General features: G+C 49.0%; 1 protein-coding gene across 5 annotated transcripts in view; it reads right to left on the bottom strand.

Moving 5' to 3' along the window:
* Nucleotides 1-5,999, bottom strand: part of PDGFA (platelet derived growth factor subunit A) — a 35,259-nt gene extending 29,260 nt beyond the window's left edge. For all 5 annotated transcript variants that reach the window (XR_012996450.1, XM_076351554.1, XM_076351555.1 and 2 more), the window contains exons 1-2: nt 5,564-5,999; nt 4,291-4,387 (exon numbers count right to left, since the gene is read on the bottom strand). Coding sequence is in view for 4 of the 5 variants with exons in the window: in XM_076351554.1 (XP_076207669.1) it covers nt 4,291-4,387; nt 5,564-5,626 (160 nt within the window). In the remaining variant the exon portion in view is untranslated. The remainder of the gene's footprint in view (nt 1-4,290; nt 4,388-5,563) is intronic.
* Between the last annotated feature and the right edge of the window lie 13,386 nt (nt 6,000-19,385).

Genomic DNA, 19,385 nt, shown 5'->3' with positions numbered 1-19,385 from the left:
TTAGAAATGGGTGGTTCTTAGTTTAGAAATTGAACACTGCTTGTCACTAAGTGAAGATGGAGGATGCTGCATGGAGCCAGATTAATGCAGCTCTCTTTTAACGTTTTAATAATAAAAAAATGTTTTCGTGGCAGCCGATCAAGGAATTTCTCTGTAATCTTTTATGTACTGACAACATATCAATGATGGGTAGAAAAACTCTCGCAATTAGCCTTGGTCAATCCATTAGTGTAGCTGAAATTGTTCTTTTTTGTCGAACTGGCATTTTTCCACTGGGTCATGGAGTATAAATCACAGAGTTCCTGCGACATTCTGCCAATATGTGATTACTCTTCTCCCTAAATAAGCATGTGGAAAGTATCCTAAGACTACTGTTATTTTATATTTAGCAATTTATACTTTCACATTGCTATCTCCTTCCCAAACAATTTATGTGAGGTACAATCTCCAATATACGCAGTCTTAACACAAACCCTTCTAGATGTCACTTTGATGTGCATCCAAAAAGTATAGGTCCAAGACTTCTCGTACCAACAGCAGCAGCTTAGGAAATTCTCATTATCTCTTTTTTCAGGAATCCAATGTAAGGTACAATAAACTGAAATGGTCTGTCTTACAAATCGGTCCTAGAGCCAGAAAGCCCAAGGCAACGTCAACCTGTTTGTTTGATCTTCTTTCTGGCTGATGCAAAGTATGCCCTTCTGACATCCAACTGCAGAGATAGATGTCATTAAGTTTTCAACTTTGATCTATTAAAGGAAATGTAAGTAGCAGCCTGCAAGATCCTGTTTTGTTTAGGTTTTTTTCCCTTTACCTAGATGCGATCAACCAACTGTAAGGGAGGAGGAGGAGTATTGCCTCTATCTGTCTCAGGGAAAACACAGGACACACAGGGCAGATGCCCGCCTCTCATAATGTTTAAGAGGTGCAAGGAAAGCTAACACATTGCATTGTAACATCCTTAATTTGGGCGCCACACCAAAAGCCACAAAGTCAACAGAAGATTTTCCAATCGATTGAGCTCTGCAGCAATCCTAACACTTTTCCATGAAAGTATACTGTTAATTTAGAATGTTTCTCCACTTAACAAAAGCTGCTCTGCTAGTTCTTAATCACAGGCCGTTAAATTCACATGGCCTAAGGTGACCCTGTGGTTGATGCCCTTAAACCATGCAAAGAAGCACGCTCAGCCCTGCCGTTTCCCCACGCAGGGAGATGACTGGGGGAAAATCTGTTCCCAGCGGGAGGCAAACATAATAGGTGATGAAATGAACTCTACCTCCCACAGGACAGATGGGAGAGGTGAAGCGCGAGGAGAAAAACCACGCTGCTAAGCCAAAGAGAACTTCACAGGCAGAATATAGGAAATGCCCCCGTTTCGGTGATTTAGTCTGTTAGTAGTAAAACTGTACTCTGCACGCTACAGCTGCCTACTTCCTGGGATCATGCACGCTTTCTCTTTTAAATAGGGTCAGACTCTGCTCTCCGTCACGCCAATGAAACTCCGTTGCTGACTATGGATCCCAATCACAGCAAATTATTTTAAGACCCTGTTTTCTGATATAAACAGAGAATTTCCATGTTGCCTTTACAGGGATATCACTTTGAATCGGACACGCAGCACTGGGCTCTGACAAATCGGCCTGGATTTTCTTTTTTGAATACAATGATAAGCTCCATGTTGGGTAGTGTTTTTCTTTAAGTAATATGCCAGATGGTCTGGGGGTGTGGTTTCTAATTTTATGAAGGGGGTTATCAGTCATCTCTGCGCTACAATATAGAGACCAAATCTGTCAGAATAGAAGAAAAACCTGCCCACTCTGACTTACAAAACTTACTTTTCCAATTAAAAATATATGCTTTGCATTGCAGGAGAGAAAATGACTGTTCTTCCTTCATGTTCCACAGATTCTGCCTTGTTACTCAGGAATATCAGACATTTTCTGCGTGCATGCCTGATCCTGCAAACTCTTCCCTTACAAGATCATTCTTAATTCTCGAGTCCACCCACTGAGTTTAAACAGGGCTACTCACATGCAGGAGGACTGGCAATACCATGCACTAAAATGAGGGAGAAAATAATCACTGGAGTGTTTTTATTCTGAGCCTCAGTTTAAATCAGTACATGCTACAAAATAGAAAATATATCTACTGTACAAGCCCTCACTGAACTAGCCCTTCCCTAAATGCAATTACAGCCCCAAGGAAATACATTTCAGAAATACCATCTTACCAGTGACAACTAGAAAACATTTGATTTGCTAATCCAAGCTAATACTAAATATAGTAAATAGGCACAATCCTGTTTACTGAAGAAAACATGGTAATTTCAATGATCGATTAGTCACTCTGATAAACCCTTAGTAAGGATTACTGATGACAGTAAAGACTGCAGGACTGTGCCCAGAAAATGTAAATGCGGGTAGTAAAGACCGGTTACTCTCTATGAAGATCCAATCCTGCCTGTGCAGCTCAGAAAAGGAGCACACAAGCAAGAACAGGGTGAAAGGCGGAATATTCTGTTTTTATAATATTGTTTGAGTTCCATGTCTTAAGGCATCACTGTTTCATGTTGAAATAGTAAAATATTTATGTGTCTTGTTTCTCTAATGGTTTCTAAACTGACAAATTGCATGAAAACAGCAAAATGAAATGGTAAACTTGTGGCTGACCTCTTCAATTTTTGGTCATGCATACTCTGGTTAATATTTGCCACGAGTTAAATAATTATTTTCTGAAATAAATTTCTCTCCTCTGCTACATCTACTAATTTATTCAGCTCCCGCCCTTGTTCCACTTCTCTGCTTGATTCTCTTGCAGTGGAGCCATGTGAACTTTTGCTCTCCTTGTAAGCGGTATTTAAAAACGAAGCGTGTGCTTGTTACACTGGGGTATTTGAAAAAATAATGTATTCTGGTAGCTATAGAATACTGACTCAAACGCAGAAGAAGCATGCAGTGTTTTAAAATGCTAGCGCTCAGATCCAGCCCTTCTGCAACAGCAGCCAAGCCTTCCACCGAGTTCACTGGGAAAAAGATTTTAGCGGTAGTGCACTTGTCTGGTCCAAAACAGTCTTCAGCGGGGAAATATGTATTGCATACCCCTTCCCTGTTGTGAAAGCTTCTTTAATTGCAGTGATAAGCAATAATGATGAAGCGCTGCTCTCCAAAAATATTAAACCGATGCCAACAAATCTGGTAATTAGTAATTAGCCTCTGTGGTAAACTATTGTGCAAGAGAGAAATATTCCCATTTTCAGCGTAATGGGAAACCATTTGCTCCCTAATCACATGAAAATTGAAAGCTATGTCTGTAAAATACGTTCCTAGTGCATTCCAGCTCATTAATACAGCACTATACAAAAAGCAGTGAGTTAAACTCTAGAAGGATCCTGCAACACTGAATGAAGGTGATTGAACCTGGCACAGACTTTACAAAAATACACAGCATATGGTTTAAAAGGAGATGGCCCAGTACCAACGCAAGCAAGAACTCATTCATTTTTCTCCATGTTTGCTCTTCAGAAAGATGCAGGTTTCCCTTGGGCACATCAAAGGTGCCGGGTTTATTCTCTCTCAACTAAGGGAAGAAATCACCAGGAACAAAGTGCATCAAGTGAAACCAAATGATAAGAAACCCAGTAATACAGTGCTTCTAGAGCTGATTTACTGCTGCAACGATCTGTTTGAACTGCACGTTCTCACTACACCCATTTGCATGCCTAATGAAGCAGAAAATAACCCTGCACTATTTTCTTTTGGAAAAAAGTGTATTTTTACGGGTAAGCTTCATACGCAGGTTCCTGTTTAAAATCAGCACGGACAGTTTATTTTCCTTTTAATAAAGCCCAGCGCTTGAAGAGACATTACTTCATTCATAAATATTGTTTCAAATATTTTAAATACCTCTAGGACAGTAGTTTAAAGATAACAGAGCAATGCAAGACCAACAACAAACCTTATGGAAATTCTTCTCCGCTGAGAGACAGAGAGGTCTGAAAACACAGAGGGTCACTAGGTCCCTCTCCACCCTGAACCCCCCGAAGTTTTAATTCCCGGTCGGCCCCCTGGCTGCCGCCTCCCTTTGAAATAAAGCTCCCCCGCCCAGGGCAGCCTGGCTTTTGAGGCTGGGTCCCTGCACGGGTCTCGTCCCCGAGGCGGGGCAGCCCGGGCCGCGCCGCCGGAGCGGCGAGAGGTGTACGGGGCGCTACGCCGCGGCCGCCCGCGGTGCCTCCCCCCCGGGGCGGCGGCGGCCGACGGCGCGGAAGGAAGGAGGACGGGACTAATTTACCTACGGAGTCAATCTCCAGGAGGCGCTGCAAGTCGCGGATGCTGTGGATCTCGCTGTGCGCCAGCCGCTCGATGAGCTCCTGCGGGATCTCGGCCTCCTTCAAAGACACACACAGCGCGGGTTACCGCGCAGCCCCGCGCAGCGCTCCCCCACGCCCTTGCAGCACCGAGCATTTAGCGCTTCGGGACTGGCGGGTTGGGGGGGGGGGGGGGGCTGGGGCTTTATGGAGGGTCCAGCGTGTTTGCTGGACGTGTTTGGAGGAATCAGGGGAGAAATCCACCCCCCCGCTCTACCGGGCGCTGGAGCGCGCCCCGCCGCCCCCGCCTGCGCGCCCGCGGGGGCTGCGAGCCTCCCGCCGCCCGCTGAACTGCGCCACGGCTCGCCCGGGCGGGCAGCTCCGCACGGCTCCGGCCTGGCGGAGCGTGTGCCCGGCAGAGCTGCGCCTCCTCTCCCCGAGCCCCGCTCGACGGCTGGACACCCACCCGGGGCAGCCGGCTGATGAAGTTTGCCCAAGCGGGCGTGAAGTCCACCGCGGGCGCGGGCTCCCCCGACCCGGGGGGGGAGGAGAAGGAGGGCCGTGTCCCACGGGGCCATCGCCATCCTACCAGCGCCCACGTCGCGGCTCCCAGTGCCGAGCAGACCCGGTCCCGGGAAAAGTTAGAGTCGCCGTGCAGCGCCGAGCACCGCGCTCGCCCCGACCGGGGCCACCTGTAGCAACCCCACGACGCGACTCCGCGCCCCGCTCCGCCCGGCTGGAGCCCGACCCTCGCCCGCTCTGAGCCGGGTGATCTTTAAAAACCAGGGAGGGGCGTTTCGGGGGGGTTATTCAACCAACTTCTGCCCGCAGCACTAACGGTGCCCGCGGTCGGCTGTGTGCAGCGCCGTGCGCTGCGGGGGCGGCTGCTGCCAGGCGGCTCCGCGCACCGCTCTGCTTGCAAATAGCCGCAGCCCGTTTGCACCCGCGGGGCGTGAAAAAATATATATATAAAAAAATAATATATACATAATTTTTAAGGGCAGCCAGCAGCCCCGGAGCGGAATGCACGGTCATTCCCCTTCGCCTCTGGCATGCATGAAATGGCAACTTGCTTTCCGCCTGGGCCGCGCTGGGGCTGGGGCAGGGCGAGCGCTCCCGGCGAGGCCAGGGCGCGGAGATGCCCGCGGAGCCCAGGTGGGCAGCCCGCTCCCCCGTGCCCTCCGCCGCCGGCTCGCCCCGACCCCCGGCTGCGGCGTACCCCGGGGACCGAGAACGCAGAAAGCCGCTCTCACCTACCTCGGAGAAGGTAAAGGACAGGTAGCCAAAACCTATCAGCAAAACGCAAGCCCAGGTCCTCATCGCGGTCTAGTGCACTTTAGACACGGAGGGAAGGCAACGCTGATGGAGAGGAGCTGCAGGCCGGCTCCTGCCGCGCAGAAATTCAGTACCATCCCTCAGGGGAAAGGCAGCGGGGTGGCTCGGGGGTCCTCCGCATCCAGGGTGGGTCGGGGCTGCCTCGGGGCGGCGGTGGTTTAATTACGGCGCTGCCGCTGTTTGTATGTTCCCCTCGCTACGGGAGCGTGGCTGCTCTCCTTTCTGCTGCTCTCGCTCGCTCCTCTTGGCTCTTAGGACTAGACCAGCCGGTACTTCTGCATATTTGCTTAGATCAGACCAAAGTGAAACCCAAGGAGTCGATCCGGAGCGCAGCCGAAACGCCCATCACCTGTCTGGGGCGGCTGGCCCCCCTCCCGGCGGGCGGCGCTGGGGCCCGCCTCCCCCCGCCGCCGCGGCCTCCCGCTCCGCGCCGGGACTGAGGGATTTCTCTATTTGCCGGCTTCTCCCCCACCCCGCTATGCTTGCCCTCCACCCTCTCCCCCTTCTCAAAAAGGGAAAAAAAAAAAATAAAAAAAGATCTTTATTGATATGGATCGAAATGTTTCTCTTGCTGGGAATGGTCCCGCTTCCCTCCCCGGCTGGGGTGAGGTTAAAAATAATAATTAATTACGAATAATAGCAGTGATAAATCGGAGCAATATTGCAAGATCTCGCGGGCTGCCTTGGTGCAGTTCCTTCTCCACTTTGCACGGGAGAGAAAGAGAGGAGGAGGAGGAGGAGGAAGGAAAAAAAAAAATATATATATGCAAGAAGGTTTAAATCCCAAGGGGATCGGAGACGAACTGCAACTCCTGGCGGAGGGAGGATTCCCGGACTCGCTCCGAAGCGGTGGCCTGTCTGGAGCGTGGCTCCGGCGAGGAGCAGCATATACCGCTCCCCTCCCTGCCATGCGCCTCCCCCGTCCCTCCTCCCGGTACTCCCGGCACCAAACCCACAAACAACAAGTAGTGGGGGCTGCCGCCAGCTGCAGCCGCTGCTCGCAGGGCGAGAGGGGCTCTGCCCACATGTAGGGGAAAAAAAAAAAAAGGAGCCGGAGGAGGGCAGGGGGGGCCGGGGAGGGGAGCGGGGCAGCCTGCCCGCCACCCCGGCGCTCTGCGGCACTGGGGCGGGGGAGCCGCCGCGCCGAGGCGCGGGGAAGGGCTGGGAGCTGCTGCGCCACAGCCGCCGTGTAACCTTACGGGATCCACCTTGTGCCCCTGCTTTTTATATAAGGCGGAAGAGATCGCCATGGCCACGGAGGGTTTGGGTGGTTTTCTTATCGTTGTTATTTTTTTTGCGGGGGGGGGGGGGGGGGGCTCGCCTTTTGCAGAAGGGGAGGGGCAGGGTGGCGATGGGTTGTGTTGGGGGGGGGTTAACGTAGCTTCTTCGCTGCTGTTGCAGCGCAGCCTTGACTGCAAAGGAGAAGAGCCCCCCCTTTAAGAAATACAAAAGCCCCCCCTCCAAATAAATAAAAGGCTGCTGGGGGGGCGGCGGGCGCCCTCCGCCCTGCGGCACCTGGCTGCGGCATGCGCGGGCGCGGGGCTCCCCGCCGCGGCCGCGGAGACGCGGCGCCCCGGGGCTCCGCTGCAGCCGGCCCCGGGCCCCCCGCCCCCGCAGCCAGCCCGCGAAGCGTCGGTGCCGGAGCCGGGCGTTGGCAGCTCGCTTTCCTCTCGCATCCTCCCTCCCTCCCCGCCGCCCCGGAGAGAAAATGCCCCCTCTTCCCCGGCGCAGATTGGCACAAGGTGCCTGCTGCACCCTGACATCTCCCTGGACTCATTGTGATTTAAATAACAGCCCTTTCTCATCTAAACAAAGCATCTTAATAGCAGATGCAAAGAATTCAGCTCATCTGAAAATCCAATAGCATTTAAGTGGATTAACTGCAATAACACAACTGAGGAGTGATACTATCCTTCATGGAAGACAATAGACTGTAAATGCACAGCCAGGGAGACTTATCCTTTCATCTCTGAATTTCCTTCAGCATTTCAAAAGCGAATGCTTTCTAGAAGCCCTGAAGGGGTTTGCACGCTACTGGCTTGGACATGCTTCTAGGAAACAACCTGTGCTTTAATGGGCACTTTGCAATTGCATAGAAGTTCCCACCAAAACAGAAGTGGCCTTTCAAGTACGTTTAATTCTCTCTCATGATGTCATGTAGACTTACAGGGTGGTCTCCAGGACCACAAGGGGGGAAAAAAAAGGTGGGGGTTGAAAAGAGAGAAAAGGAAAAGAGATGTAAAAGATTTGGAAGCACTTTAAAAAGGAGAATGCTTTTTTTTTTTTTTTAAGACAGAAAATGCTGAGCCAGTGTGGAGCCATTCTCAAATGCCTCTTGGTATAAAAAAAAAAATGATGCGAGTGCCACACTGCAGCAGACCCATCCACGCAGGCTGCGCTGGCAAGCAGCAGGGCAAGCGGGAGGCAGACCAGGGCAGGTCATTCTGGTAGTTGCCATCACTTTTCTTACACGGGGGTTGACATCGCAGAAGTAAAAAGCGATGACTTTAGTTTAAGAAAAAAAAAAGGTCTCGTCTGCACTTATCATTTGCTGGGGTCAAAGAAACAATTCTTATGGTCTGTGTTGTCATAGTAATAAAAAAAAATAATTACCAAACAATGAAATAGATTCTGACAGTACCGGCTCGCCGAGCATTTACTCCTCTCCCTCCTTCATTGGCCGATGTGTCTGGGATCAGAAGTGCTGGGTATTTGTAGCTCTTTCAAGTGGTATTCCACTGCTAAAGCCAACATAGAGATAACTACTGCTTTATCTATTGGTAAAAAAAAATCTATGCAGTTTTGATTTTTCTTACATTTCCCTCATTTTATGAGAAACATACTGCATCAGCATCTTTTTTAAATCTGTCATTGTGGAGCTCAGATAAGCATCTTTCCTCTGGGTCGAGTTACACTTGGAGTAGCTTTTAACATTAGACTGTTTATACAGATCATTGCAAATATTTGATAATAATGCAAAATATGTAAGATCCCAGAAGAGACCAAAGACCAGGGAACGTAAATAAAATTCACACAGATTCTGCAAACAACTTTATACTTGGGTTGTCTGTCTGCTTACGAAACACATTTTCTCCTTGTCTATTGTTTGATCTAAAAATGCATTTGTGCCGTCTAAGTTCTTACAAGCATACAAAGATATGTCTGCGTGAAAAACATCACACAAGTGCATCTTTACTTCAGCATGGCACCTTCCTCCGGTCTACAAGTCTATTAAACATATGTGCACCAAACATGAAATATCATCTTTTATGTAATGCCTGCAAACCACACATGTGGAAAGGGTGACAGGATGGTATTTATAGGTTTAAAAGAAAATCAGTACAAAGAACAGAGCACCAGAAAATTAGTTTTTGCACTTTTTTATTTATCTGAGATCAGCGAGGAAGATATTGCTTGTCTAATTTAAAGCACGTACTGTTAGAAGTTCCTCAAATGTCAGGAATTATAATAGAATTATACTATGACAGAGTGTCGAGAGGGAGGATTTCCAGGGTTTGCACAGCACTTGGCATGGGGGAAGGGATGCAGAAGCTCCTTGACACGAAATGAAACTACTTCAGTGGCACCAGTGCTTTCTGCAGGCGGTGACGCATGAGGCCAGGGTGCCCCAAATCAGGCTTCCAGCACTGGCTACAAAGCTCATTTAAATCTCTGCTGCCTCAGTTATAAACACAGGTCAAGCCATGTAGCGGGACCAACTCACGTTTCAGAGAAGCGTGCCGGGGCTGCGATGGGCGAGAGCAGCCCGGCCGCGGGAAGGTCGCTGGGAGAAGCGTGGTCCGGGGGCAGGCAGCGAGGCAGGCACTGCGGTGCTCAGGAGGGGGCTGAAGCCACGGAGGGCCGTGGGCTGGCTTCAGAATGGTACCTGCAACCCACGGCTGCTGTTTCAGAGGTCGGGTTGAAATGTCGACGCTTGCTTGGCCCTCCTGACAAGCCTTAAAGTTGGAAGAGGAAACGTTTCATTGCTGCTGCAGGAGTCTTGGGAAACCTGTCTGAGTCTTTTTCAGGCTTGATTTTAGCGGGGATTTTGCTTCATTGATAATCACATTAAAATTAACAAAACAGAGTTAGTTTGGGTAAGGGTTTTACTTGGAAGGGTGGCCTGCTTTTATTGTAGTGGTTGTTTGGGGCTGGCCAAAGTGGTTCGGTATGCTCTGCGGGATACATCCTGCCACTGCAGCTGAAAATGGACCAAGAGCCGAGAGTCCTGGCTCCAGAAAGGGACTGTAAGAAATACTCTCAGCGATTTGGACCCGCACCATTCAGTGTCAGTGCCACACAGTATAATACGAAGGATAAAAGTTCAGAACATAAAATCCAGAAAGCGAGACAGGAAGCTCACCCACTTCGGGTGGTTTCTCTCTGGTTTGAACATTTCTTTGGCCTGTAGTTTCAGAGGGGCACGTGCCCCTCTGCTGCTCGATTGCTACCTGCCTACAGAAACAGGCACAAAGCTGTTGCAGGTGCAGGTGAAGTAGAGGCAACGGATTACAAATGCAGAAAGTGCTGATGGCAGGCAAACCATTGCCTTTCCTGAAACTTGGCCCATAAGAGCAACAAGAAAAGCTGCAAGGAGACCAAGCAAAGCAGTTATTATTCCAGCTGGTACACCTACAAACATTATTTCCTCCTTTTCCAGCTCTTCCTTTTGGATCCTTGCACTGGCTCCATCCTTCTGGCTGAGCATTGTGTTCTTTGAAACTTTTGTTGGTGCAGCTTTCCAGACGCTGTCATGGTTGATAATTTTCTTAAATAGCCATAAGATGCAAATCTGCGACAAGGTTTCAGCTAAGCGGAGTGATCAGAAGGGGCTCGGAAAAGTTTTACGATGTCCCTGCCCCTGAACAGAGGGGGTAGCCATGGCCCGCACCACCTACACGGGTTGACGCTTAAAGCCACAATATTTCTGGAGATGCTTTGCCCTCCTATGAATGGGGCAGGGTCCCACTAGAGCTGATCCTCCCCCCAAAACTGCCCCTTTGACTTCAGAGGGGGTTAGACCCAGCTCTCCCTGGAGAAATGGTCTGGTTTAATAGCAAAGAAAGATAGTTAGTAACGCTCTTGTTAACATGCTCTTCTCTCCCCCCTGCCCAGCTGCTTCTTACCCAGGAGGTTCAGCAGCACAGCCGAAAGCGAGGGGCTGTTTGACCTTCCCTGCTGCAGGAGCCACTGCTGAGTGACACACAGTTCACCTTCAGGGCTGGAGTACGAACTGGCAGCTCTGCCAGCCTGGGTAGCAAGATACCATGTTTAGGCATTAAACTAGGGCACTTGCATACCAGCACAGGCCGCTATTTTAGTGGGTATATGAAGCTCTCCACCCCTATGGGACAACGAAGCTGCTACAAGCACGGGATATCCTCTGCCTGGTGGATAAAGCTATTAAAAATGGGCTGTGTTTTGTCAGTAATACTTAGTTCATCCAGCTGAATAACTGAAAAGTACCGGCCCAGCCTAAGGTATACTGATATACGTTGTAAATGAAAGCAATACGCTCAGGGCTCAGCCCCCGGGGTCCTGTGTGTGGTGTGCTCATGTCTCCTCAGCAATGTGGGTATAAAACTCTTCTCCTCTGACTCAAATCAAAGCCAGTTGCAGTGATTCTGTGGAGACCATCCAGGATGTAACTCAGCCATGCTAAGTACCATAAAATTGTGATATTATTCTGCATTGTTTGTAGCTTGGAAGCCTGTAGACGCCTAGCTTGGAGCAGTCCATTTTATTAAGCTCCATCCAAACACAGTGAGATAGTTGTTCTTCCGAAGAATTCATATTCTCAAAGTGCAAGCCGCCCCGTTTGTGTTCTTGTATCCATGCAACCTTGTTGCTCTTACAACATTACACATTTGTCCTGTGAGATTCCCTCCCTTACAATAAAAACTCCTGAGAATGATACACACATTTTCAACTCTGCACACACCAGAGACTGCAGGATCCAGCAGTACCCAAAGGACAAAGGATATGAAGGCTGCTGTAGTGGAATTGCTAATTTATTTTGAACTGCAGTGTTTGTAATGGCTGTGAATTTTCCTAATTGAATTTCTGACCCTTTTTTGTCACAGAAACCCAGTTAATATAGGGGAAGGAGAACAGCAAATAAAAGGATTGGTTTGCTTTTTTTTTTTCTTCTTTATTTTTTAACAGAAAGTCCAGTGTAGATTTCTGTACATTTTTCTTTTCATTTTCTTACATCTAGGAACACAGCAGCCTGGTCCTCACATGGTCTCAGTGGTTGCACATAGTTCAAAGGACCATGCATGAAGTCCCCAGTGCAGTGCAGTATCTCTCCAGAGGGCTTCATGGAGCCCACGCTAACAAATTCCCACAAAGCTAATCCTCTCTGAGCGCTTCCATCCTTTCGAGGCACTCTGTTATGCACAGACCCACTAATGGTGGTGGCCAGACCAGAGAAGGCAACCCACGTTGTGTCTTCTGTTCCTCAGCAGAAATTCCCAGGGAATTCAGTGCTTTCCAGCTGCTTATTCTCAATACTTTGTACTTACGCAATTTCTTACTAAAAGCTGGTGAAGATCCTCTATAACCACAAGGCACATCAGTAATCAGAAATGCAGAGAGGACGTAGTGAAGCTACGTAGTGAACCTGCCATGTGACTGTGGCCAAGTTGCAGATGAGAAGCTGGGAGCAACCGTTTCCAAAGCTCTTTTTTCTCAGCCACCCACCACCTCAGGACAACTTTTAGCATTGTCCTGCTACGTTCCAGGTCCAACAGACCTCCTAGAAGTACACAGTGGTCACATCATTTGGCTGTGTCACATCTAGATGTCTTAGCTCAGTCTGTCACCTGCTAGCCACCATTGCATATTCACTAGGAGCATGTTCTTGCCCGTGATATGCTGCTGGGCTACAAAGGGGACACGTACCCACATTTACACCAAAAGTGAATGTCTTGGTTCTTGCAAAAAGTGAAGTGCAGAACCATCTTCTCCATCCTATTGAATGTAGCATTTGTTTACCTTTCAGCAGTGTTTGTGATGCTGTACCCATCGATCTGGATATGTAACTCCTTCTTTCTTGGAAATGGGTGAGAAATACAATGTTAAACCAGAGCACAGGCAATGGCCCTTTAAGCATTGTCTGTTTAACTGTAGCACGATCTCTCCTGCACTCGAGTGCTTTCCATAAACAGCAAGTCATCCTGGAAGGGGAGGGAGAGGATGATAAATAATCCTGTTATTCATGCGACTGCGTTCTTTCATGAAACTGGGAAAAGGCAAAATAAAGTGGCAACTACAAGACTGAGAACAAAATGCAGTGGGTGGTGTTGCTGCAGTTATTCTGGGCTAGAAGAAAATCTGAAAAGAGAAAGGTGAGCAGAAAAGGTTTAAAATGCCAAGAAGAAAGCCAAGAGACAGGGCATAAAAGAACAGCTTTCTCTGCATCCCTGCTTTGTGTCTTGTCTAGCTGCTAGGGCTGGCTGTAGCTCTGGCTGCCCGCCACCTGCTCCCATGGCATGGCTACCTGTGCTGGAGGCTTTCTCCTGTGCACGCGCCTTGTGGAGAGGTGGGAAGTGGGAGATGCTGGAGGTCCAGTAAGGACAGCTGGGCAAGGAGAGAGGCAAAAGTGGGCAAACCCTGGGAAAGAAATCCCATGGAGCAATGGGGAAGCAGAGAAGAAACCTGTTTGCTGAGGGTCCTAGCAAATGAGCTCTAATTAGTTTTGCTGGGACAGTCCATGGTGTTCCCTCCATCATGCTTTGCCCCTGTGCCAGAGGTGCCTCCCCATTTCATGGCGGAGGCGTCGGTGCCCACGCTGTAGCTGCTCCAGTTCTCTGTCTGCCCTCTCTGTGCATCCCCCCGGGTCCTGACCTGGGACAGCTGAGGCCCAGGCATCCATCCCATTCGGTCACCTCTGCTCGCGGGCAGCCTCCCGCAGAGAGCCCGGACAGACAGCTGTGGGGTAACGGCTTAAACCACTGCAGCTGTTTGCTCTCCGCATGTGAGTCAGAGCCTTCCATCCCCGGGATGCTCCTGGAAGCAGCTTGGCCCCATACTGCAGCCAAATTGCCTGGTGCCAGCCCAGTCTTCGGTTTGTAAGAGCATCTTATACCAGGAGAGTGTCAGCCCCTCTTAAGACTTCAGTAATGACACACATCTGTTTCAGTGGTGTGGCACTGGGGATTAGGACAAGGTGGGCCATATTGTTACAATCTTCCAAAAGTGTCTCTTCCCCGTGTAACTTCTTGGCATCAGTGCAATTCCTTCAGGCTTATAAAAGCTTAAGCCGTTGTAAACAAGGCAGCCTTGGAGCCTAGGTATTGTAGAGAGAGAATTCCTCTCCATGTCCTAGATATTTCAGATGGAAAAAAAAAAAAAAAAGGAACATTTAAGACGTCAGCTTCTCTGCTAGTGTAAATGGGACCAGCTCCATTTAACTTCAGTCCGGCATCTCTGTTATACCGTCATTGTGTGAAGCTCCCATTAAGGAAAATGGGAATTACACATGGTGTGATGAGAAAGCAACAGATACCTTTGTAAATACTGCACAATCACATGAGCCACATGTATCTTTCCTGAGACACCCTGCCAAACTAGCAGGTGTTTTTTACATCAGGCCTTACATTAACACACTCCTACGTATGTCTGGCTGCATCTGCTGCATTAACGATCGTTCGGTGCATAATGGCTGGGTTAGTTTGTGAAGTTAACTACCATGGGCAACAGCCCAGCCACAATGCATACAAATGTTAAACTGCTTCTGTTTGTATCACAGGGTTTATTACTCCTGTTCCTTCGCTATGGCTTTTTCTTGCTTTCCCCTTCTTGCCGCATTTTTTCCTTGTTCCTACCCATCCTTTCCCCAGTTTGTGGTTTCCAGATCGCCTCCGTCTCTTTGTTTTCTCCATCTTTTGCCATAGCTTTCCTGTCTCATTTCAGTTTCTGTGGATGCCAGAGAAGATGAAAGTTGCAGCAAGCCAGCCCCAACTGCTCCAACATACCCCGACAGCCCCGGAGCGATGGGATGCTCCTCCAGCCAGTGCATGTCTGGAGTCCAGGGGCAGTGCTATGAGGGCTGCTGGTTGGGGACGCCACCATTTCGACTCTGGATGCTCATAGTGACTGCTATGGAAGTGAAAAAGGCCAGATCAGGGACTGATGATGTTTGAGTGCCTGGTCCACTTCTACTCTGAATGCAGACAACAAGCATAACTGGTGGATCTGTGTCAAGTCCAAAGCCTCTGGGGAAAATATGTGCCCTTAGCAACACCCAGTGTAAAATCCTGCTTTTACAGAAGTCAGTGGTAGAAGTCTTTGGGGATTAGTCTTCTATTGCAATTAACAATGACTTTAAAAATATTCTGTGCCCAAGCATGAAAGCCATTCAGAAACAAGGAAGGGCCAAATCTGAAGCCAGCTATCATAGACTTCTACCAAAAAAACCCACCTGTCTTTGTAGGGCTGATACTGAAGTTAGCTAGAAATTCCCAAGGGCATCAAAGAGGTGTGCATGTTCAACTCCCACTGAAGTGGGAGTTGGGAGCATTTCTTAATGAGAAGGATTTGAAAAATACTCTTCTGTCCTCCTTTGTTTAAAATTAAGATGCCAAATCAAACATCCACGCTAGCATGGTGTCCGTTTCCATTGCTCATGCTTTTAGTCTTGTAGTTGTTGTCATGATCCGTCACGGAGGTCTCACCTTTGGTCCCAGGCTCTCTTGGCCTAAGGTTTAGTTTTTTGCAGTACTTCCACGGCATATGCACATACACAAAGCACAACAGCTGGTAGATCTCTTATTCATGGCTTAATCACTTCCCTCCGGAGGTGTGTGGTGTGATGTGTGGTCTTACTCAACCCTGGCATTCTGAGAGATGGAGAGGCAGGGTCAGGCACAGCCCAGATTCAGCCCAGCACTTAAGAGCATGCCTAATCCAGAGCGTGGAGTGTTCTCTTGACATCATTAGGATGGACCTGCTTCTTTTCCTGGCATTAAGCAAGCATTCAGCCTTTTGGAGTTTGTCTTACCACACCCTTCCCATCTCATGCACATCTCAGTGTCACATTGCTAGCTGCCCACTGGGTTTCCACACATCTCCGCTGACTTTCCCCAGACCGTCCGTCTGATCTCATAACCACATCTTCTCTGGTGGTTTACCATGTGCCCCTGGTCCCACCCTCCGTGGGGGTTTGCTCTATCACTGCTACTTTCCCGTCCATCTGGAATTTCCCCTGAAGCCCCTGAGCCACCTACTCCCATAAATGTCATCAGAAACCTTTTGCTGGGAGGGATTTTCTGCATTGCGTCTTGTGTTTCTTTGCTTCATGCTTGCGTAATCCAAATTGGCTGTCGATTTAATTTGAAACGCCATTACACCAGAACAGGGCCTCAGCATTTGCAGCACTTGAGAAAGATAAAATAGTGATAGGGAGCCAGATGGCTCAAGAGACTAGGAATCAGTGATGGAATCTTTAACTTCTTCATCACTGCTTCAAAATGCAGCTCTGATCCACAGTGAACTTCATGGTCTCACTCCAATTTCTAGTGTACGTATGGTCATGCCAGAAAAACTTCCCCCATAATACACCACCTGCTTTGGCTGGGAGGCCTGAAGAGGTCTGTGGTGGTTGCCTCAAACCAGAGTGAAATGTCACCTGCTGCTCAAGGGGGACATGGTCACAGTGGCACTGGCAGTACTCATGCATGGTCTGTGGCAAGGGAAGTTCCAATTGCAGCGCTGTCCACCTGGCCGGCTTCCGCAGGAAAGACATTTCCTTCTCGCCCGAATTACCTTTCAAGCCATTTTTAAAATAGCCTTTTGCTAAGTCTCATGAAGACTGTAACTCTGCAGTCCCAGAGGTCTGACTTTGATCCCACATGTACCTAATGAAAGACTCCTCGGAGGTGAGGGACACTTTGCCAAAGTATCAGTAGAAAGAGTAAGAAGCAAGTAAGAAATTCGTGTCTGGAGTGTCCCTAGGATAAAAACAGTGTGAGAACAAAATCTGGCTGTGCACACAGGAGCCAAAAGCCATACTAAACTAAGCTACAATTTCTTGCGGCATAGTCTTCCTTCCTGATGATGGTTATTTTCTAACCTAGCTGTGCATGAATTAGAAAGAAGCAGGTGCCAGAGAAGAGGTGACTATGAAATGGGACTAAGGTCATTACACACGGAGCGGGAGAAAAGCAATCCAACCTTCCAGGTTTCATTTACTAAAGCCATAGTAGTCTGATAGGGCATCAGACCCCTTACTGGCAATGTCTTCACTGTATGTGAAGGCAACAGAGCAAATGACTGTTTTTCCTTGCAAGGCTTCTTGGCTTGAACGTTCTCCCTCCTCAGCCCATGTTCACTCAGCTGCTGTCTCCCGGGTTCCCCTTGCCCCCACTGGGAAGCTGCCCAGAAACTCCCTCCCCAGCTTAAGGGCCAAGACCAAAACAGCCGAGTCAGGCTTGTTGTTTGGGTCTCTGCCCCGCCTCGCCTCCCCGTACAGGCCCATCTCGTGCCTTCCCCCGTGTTTTGGCTGCATATGCTCCCTACGTCCCTCGGTGCTCCTGGCTGTTAGATGCACACAGCCAGTCGGTGCGCTGCTGCTCCCGCGTGCCCCCCGTAGCCAGTCCCACACTGCATGTCTGCGGCCCCGCGTCAGCTCTGGGGATCTGCTTCGTACCATCAGCAATTGTTTGGTTTATATTTGCGTATCGGGCTATGACCCTGAACTGGCTTCTCCCTTTAAATTCCTTCCACTTGGCTCTGCCCACACTGTCCACAAAGCCTCTCAAAGAAATGCAGCTTGAAAAACAAAAATATCTAAGAAGAAGAAAAACCCCTTCACAACAAAATGTCCTTCTCTCTCCCGGTAGCTCTGCTTGGGTGCGGTTTTCCCAACACTCCCCCACAACCGAGACGCAGAGTCTGTTCGGCACTGCTCACTCCGGCACTGCAGGCGACAGGGTCACCCCACTGCTGGGCACAGAGCACTTGCAAGCTGTCCCCATCCGCAGGGCTTGTCCCGGCTCATGAAGAGCTGGGTGCCTGCCTGGGGTCATCACACTGCTGCAAGAATGTGCTTTTATCCAGCTTTCATCCCAAGACCCATATCACCCTTTCAGCATCTGCCGTTACGCAGTGCTGCATCCTGTGCTGAGCTCACGAGCCGGGTAGCGTGGCCCCCAAGTCTTCTCCACGGTGAAGAGCCCGTGAAAGCCCCTTGCAGTCTCATTCGCTCCCTTATATACAGACAGGATTGTCCCCATAGAGCGGCAGCTTCACGCCTGTGCCAGTGGGTGGACAGCTTTGCATTTGCCCTCATGATTTCATGCCAAAAACATTTGCAAGTTCAGCTTGTTTCTTGATTTCCCTCTCTCTTGTTCTCCCTTTCGCAGTTGCTCTCCGAGTCTAACGAAGGCGTCCTGCATTCATCCCCCCCAGCAGGCCATAAGCTCTCGTGCTTGGGTTTCTTCTTGCATCCCTACAGCTTTATCATTCCCTTGTCCTGCCCCAAGTTCTTAAAGATTTTCTTAAAGACTTTCAGTAAGATCAAAATAAATTATGTCATACGCATTGCTGTTATCAAGCCTTCCCTTTCGCCTCTATTTTCAGCAGCTATTTTGGGATGATTAATAATTTACAGCGAGGCTTGGCACAGCAATGGTTAAAGGGACGGAGCTGATCTGACGCAGGAGCCTTCTGGACAGAAGCAGTTTTATGAAGTCTTATAAGTGCTATTTTTTTCTTTAGGAAAGGAGTGGATTTTTTTTAAGTGTTGTGAGAACAGGAATGTTTCTTTTTTAGCCAATTCCACATACTTTTTGTTATAGGAGAAGATGTGGTCTGAGGGTTTTAGCAGAGGCTAAAACAGGGGAGAACTGGATCTATTTTGGTGGTGTATCAAGTGAATAGGAAATAATCGAAAATGCTGCATTAAAAAATGAGTTTAGCAGCAGCTCCAGGCGAACCCTGTTCCGCAGACAGCCCTCCCCTTACCTGCGCGGCACCCAACGGACCGCGCCGCTGGGTGCAAACGTGCAGATTTGATCCATTTCCATCCTTTGGCCAAAATACATTCCTTTAAGCATGCCCTCCTGCGAACGGAGGTTTGGTGTGTAATTGCTTTTCTGTTGGTAAAGTGAAGCATTTTGGCTCCCAGAGGTTGTTGCAAGGCTGTTTTCAGGACCGTATGTTGGATGGTGGACAGACAGGTCTTGCTTGGGGCTCCACCGAGATGCTCTCACACATACTGGTTAATGGGCAGCGTGTGGCTTCGCTCGGTCTGAAGCACATCGAATAACCCTTGCTCCCCACGGTGCCAGTGACAGTGGTGTGGCAGCAGCCTTCTGCCTTGTGCAGAGTATTTCTCTTCCCCATCTGCTGCTTGGGCTGAAATCAGAGCTCAGATTCATCCATTCCCACCCCAGCACCCTGTCTCCATCACACCCTGCTCGGTGGAAAAGTAATGGTGTTTTTTCAGGACCCCACATGACAAACACATCCCCTGCTAAGGACACACACCGGTCCATCACTTCAGATACACGTCCAGGTCCGCCGACAGCCTCGCCTGTCATGATGGGTGGGACGTGAAACGGATTAAAAACTAGAGGCCAGAATTTTTTTTAGGTTAATCTGCTAATGCCAGAGGATCGTATTTGGCAGCAACATAAGGAGAGTTCTCATCGGTTTACATTTCTGCTTTTCTTCCCTTTAACAGTCTAATTTTGTACGTCGCTGTGTGGAATACAGATACAGATAATCCTCCCCCAGTTAA

This window comes from Aptenodytes patagonicus, chromosome 13 (assembly GCF_965638725.1).
Source record: "Aptenodytes patagonicus chromosome 13, bAptPat1.pri.cur, whole genome shotgun sequence".
Lineage (NCBI taxonomy): Eukaryota > Metazoa > Chordata > Aves > Sphenisciformes > Spheniscidae > Aptenodytes > Aptenodytes patagonicus.
This window is presented reverse-complemented; position numbering and strand designations above follow the sequence as displayed.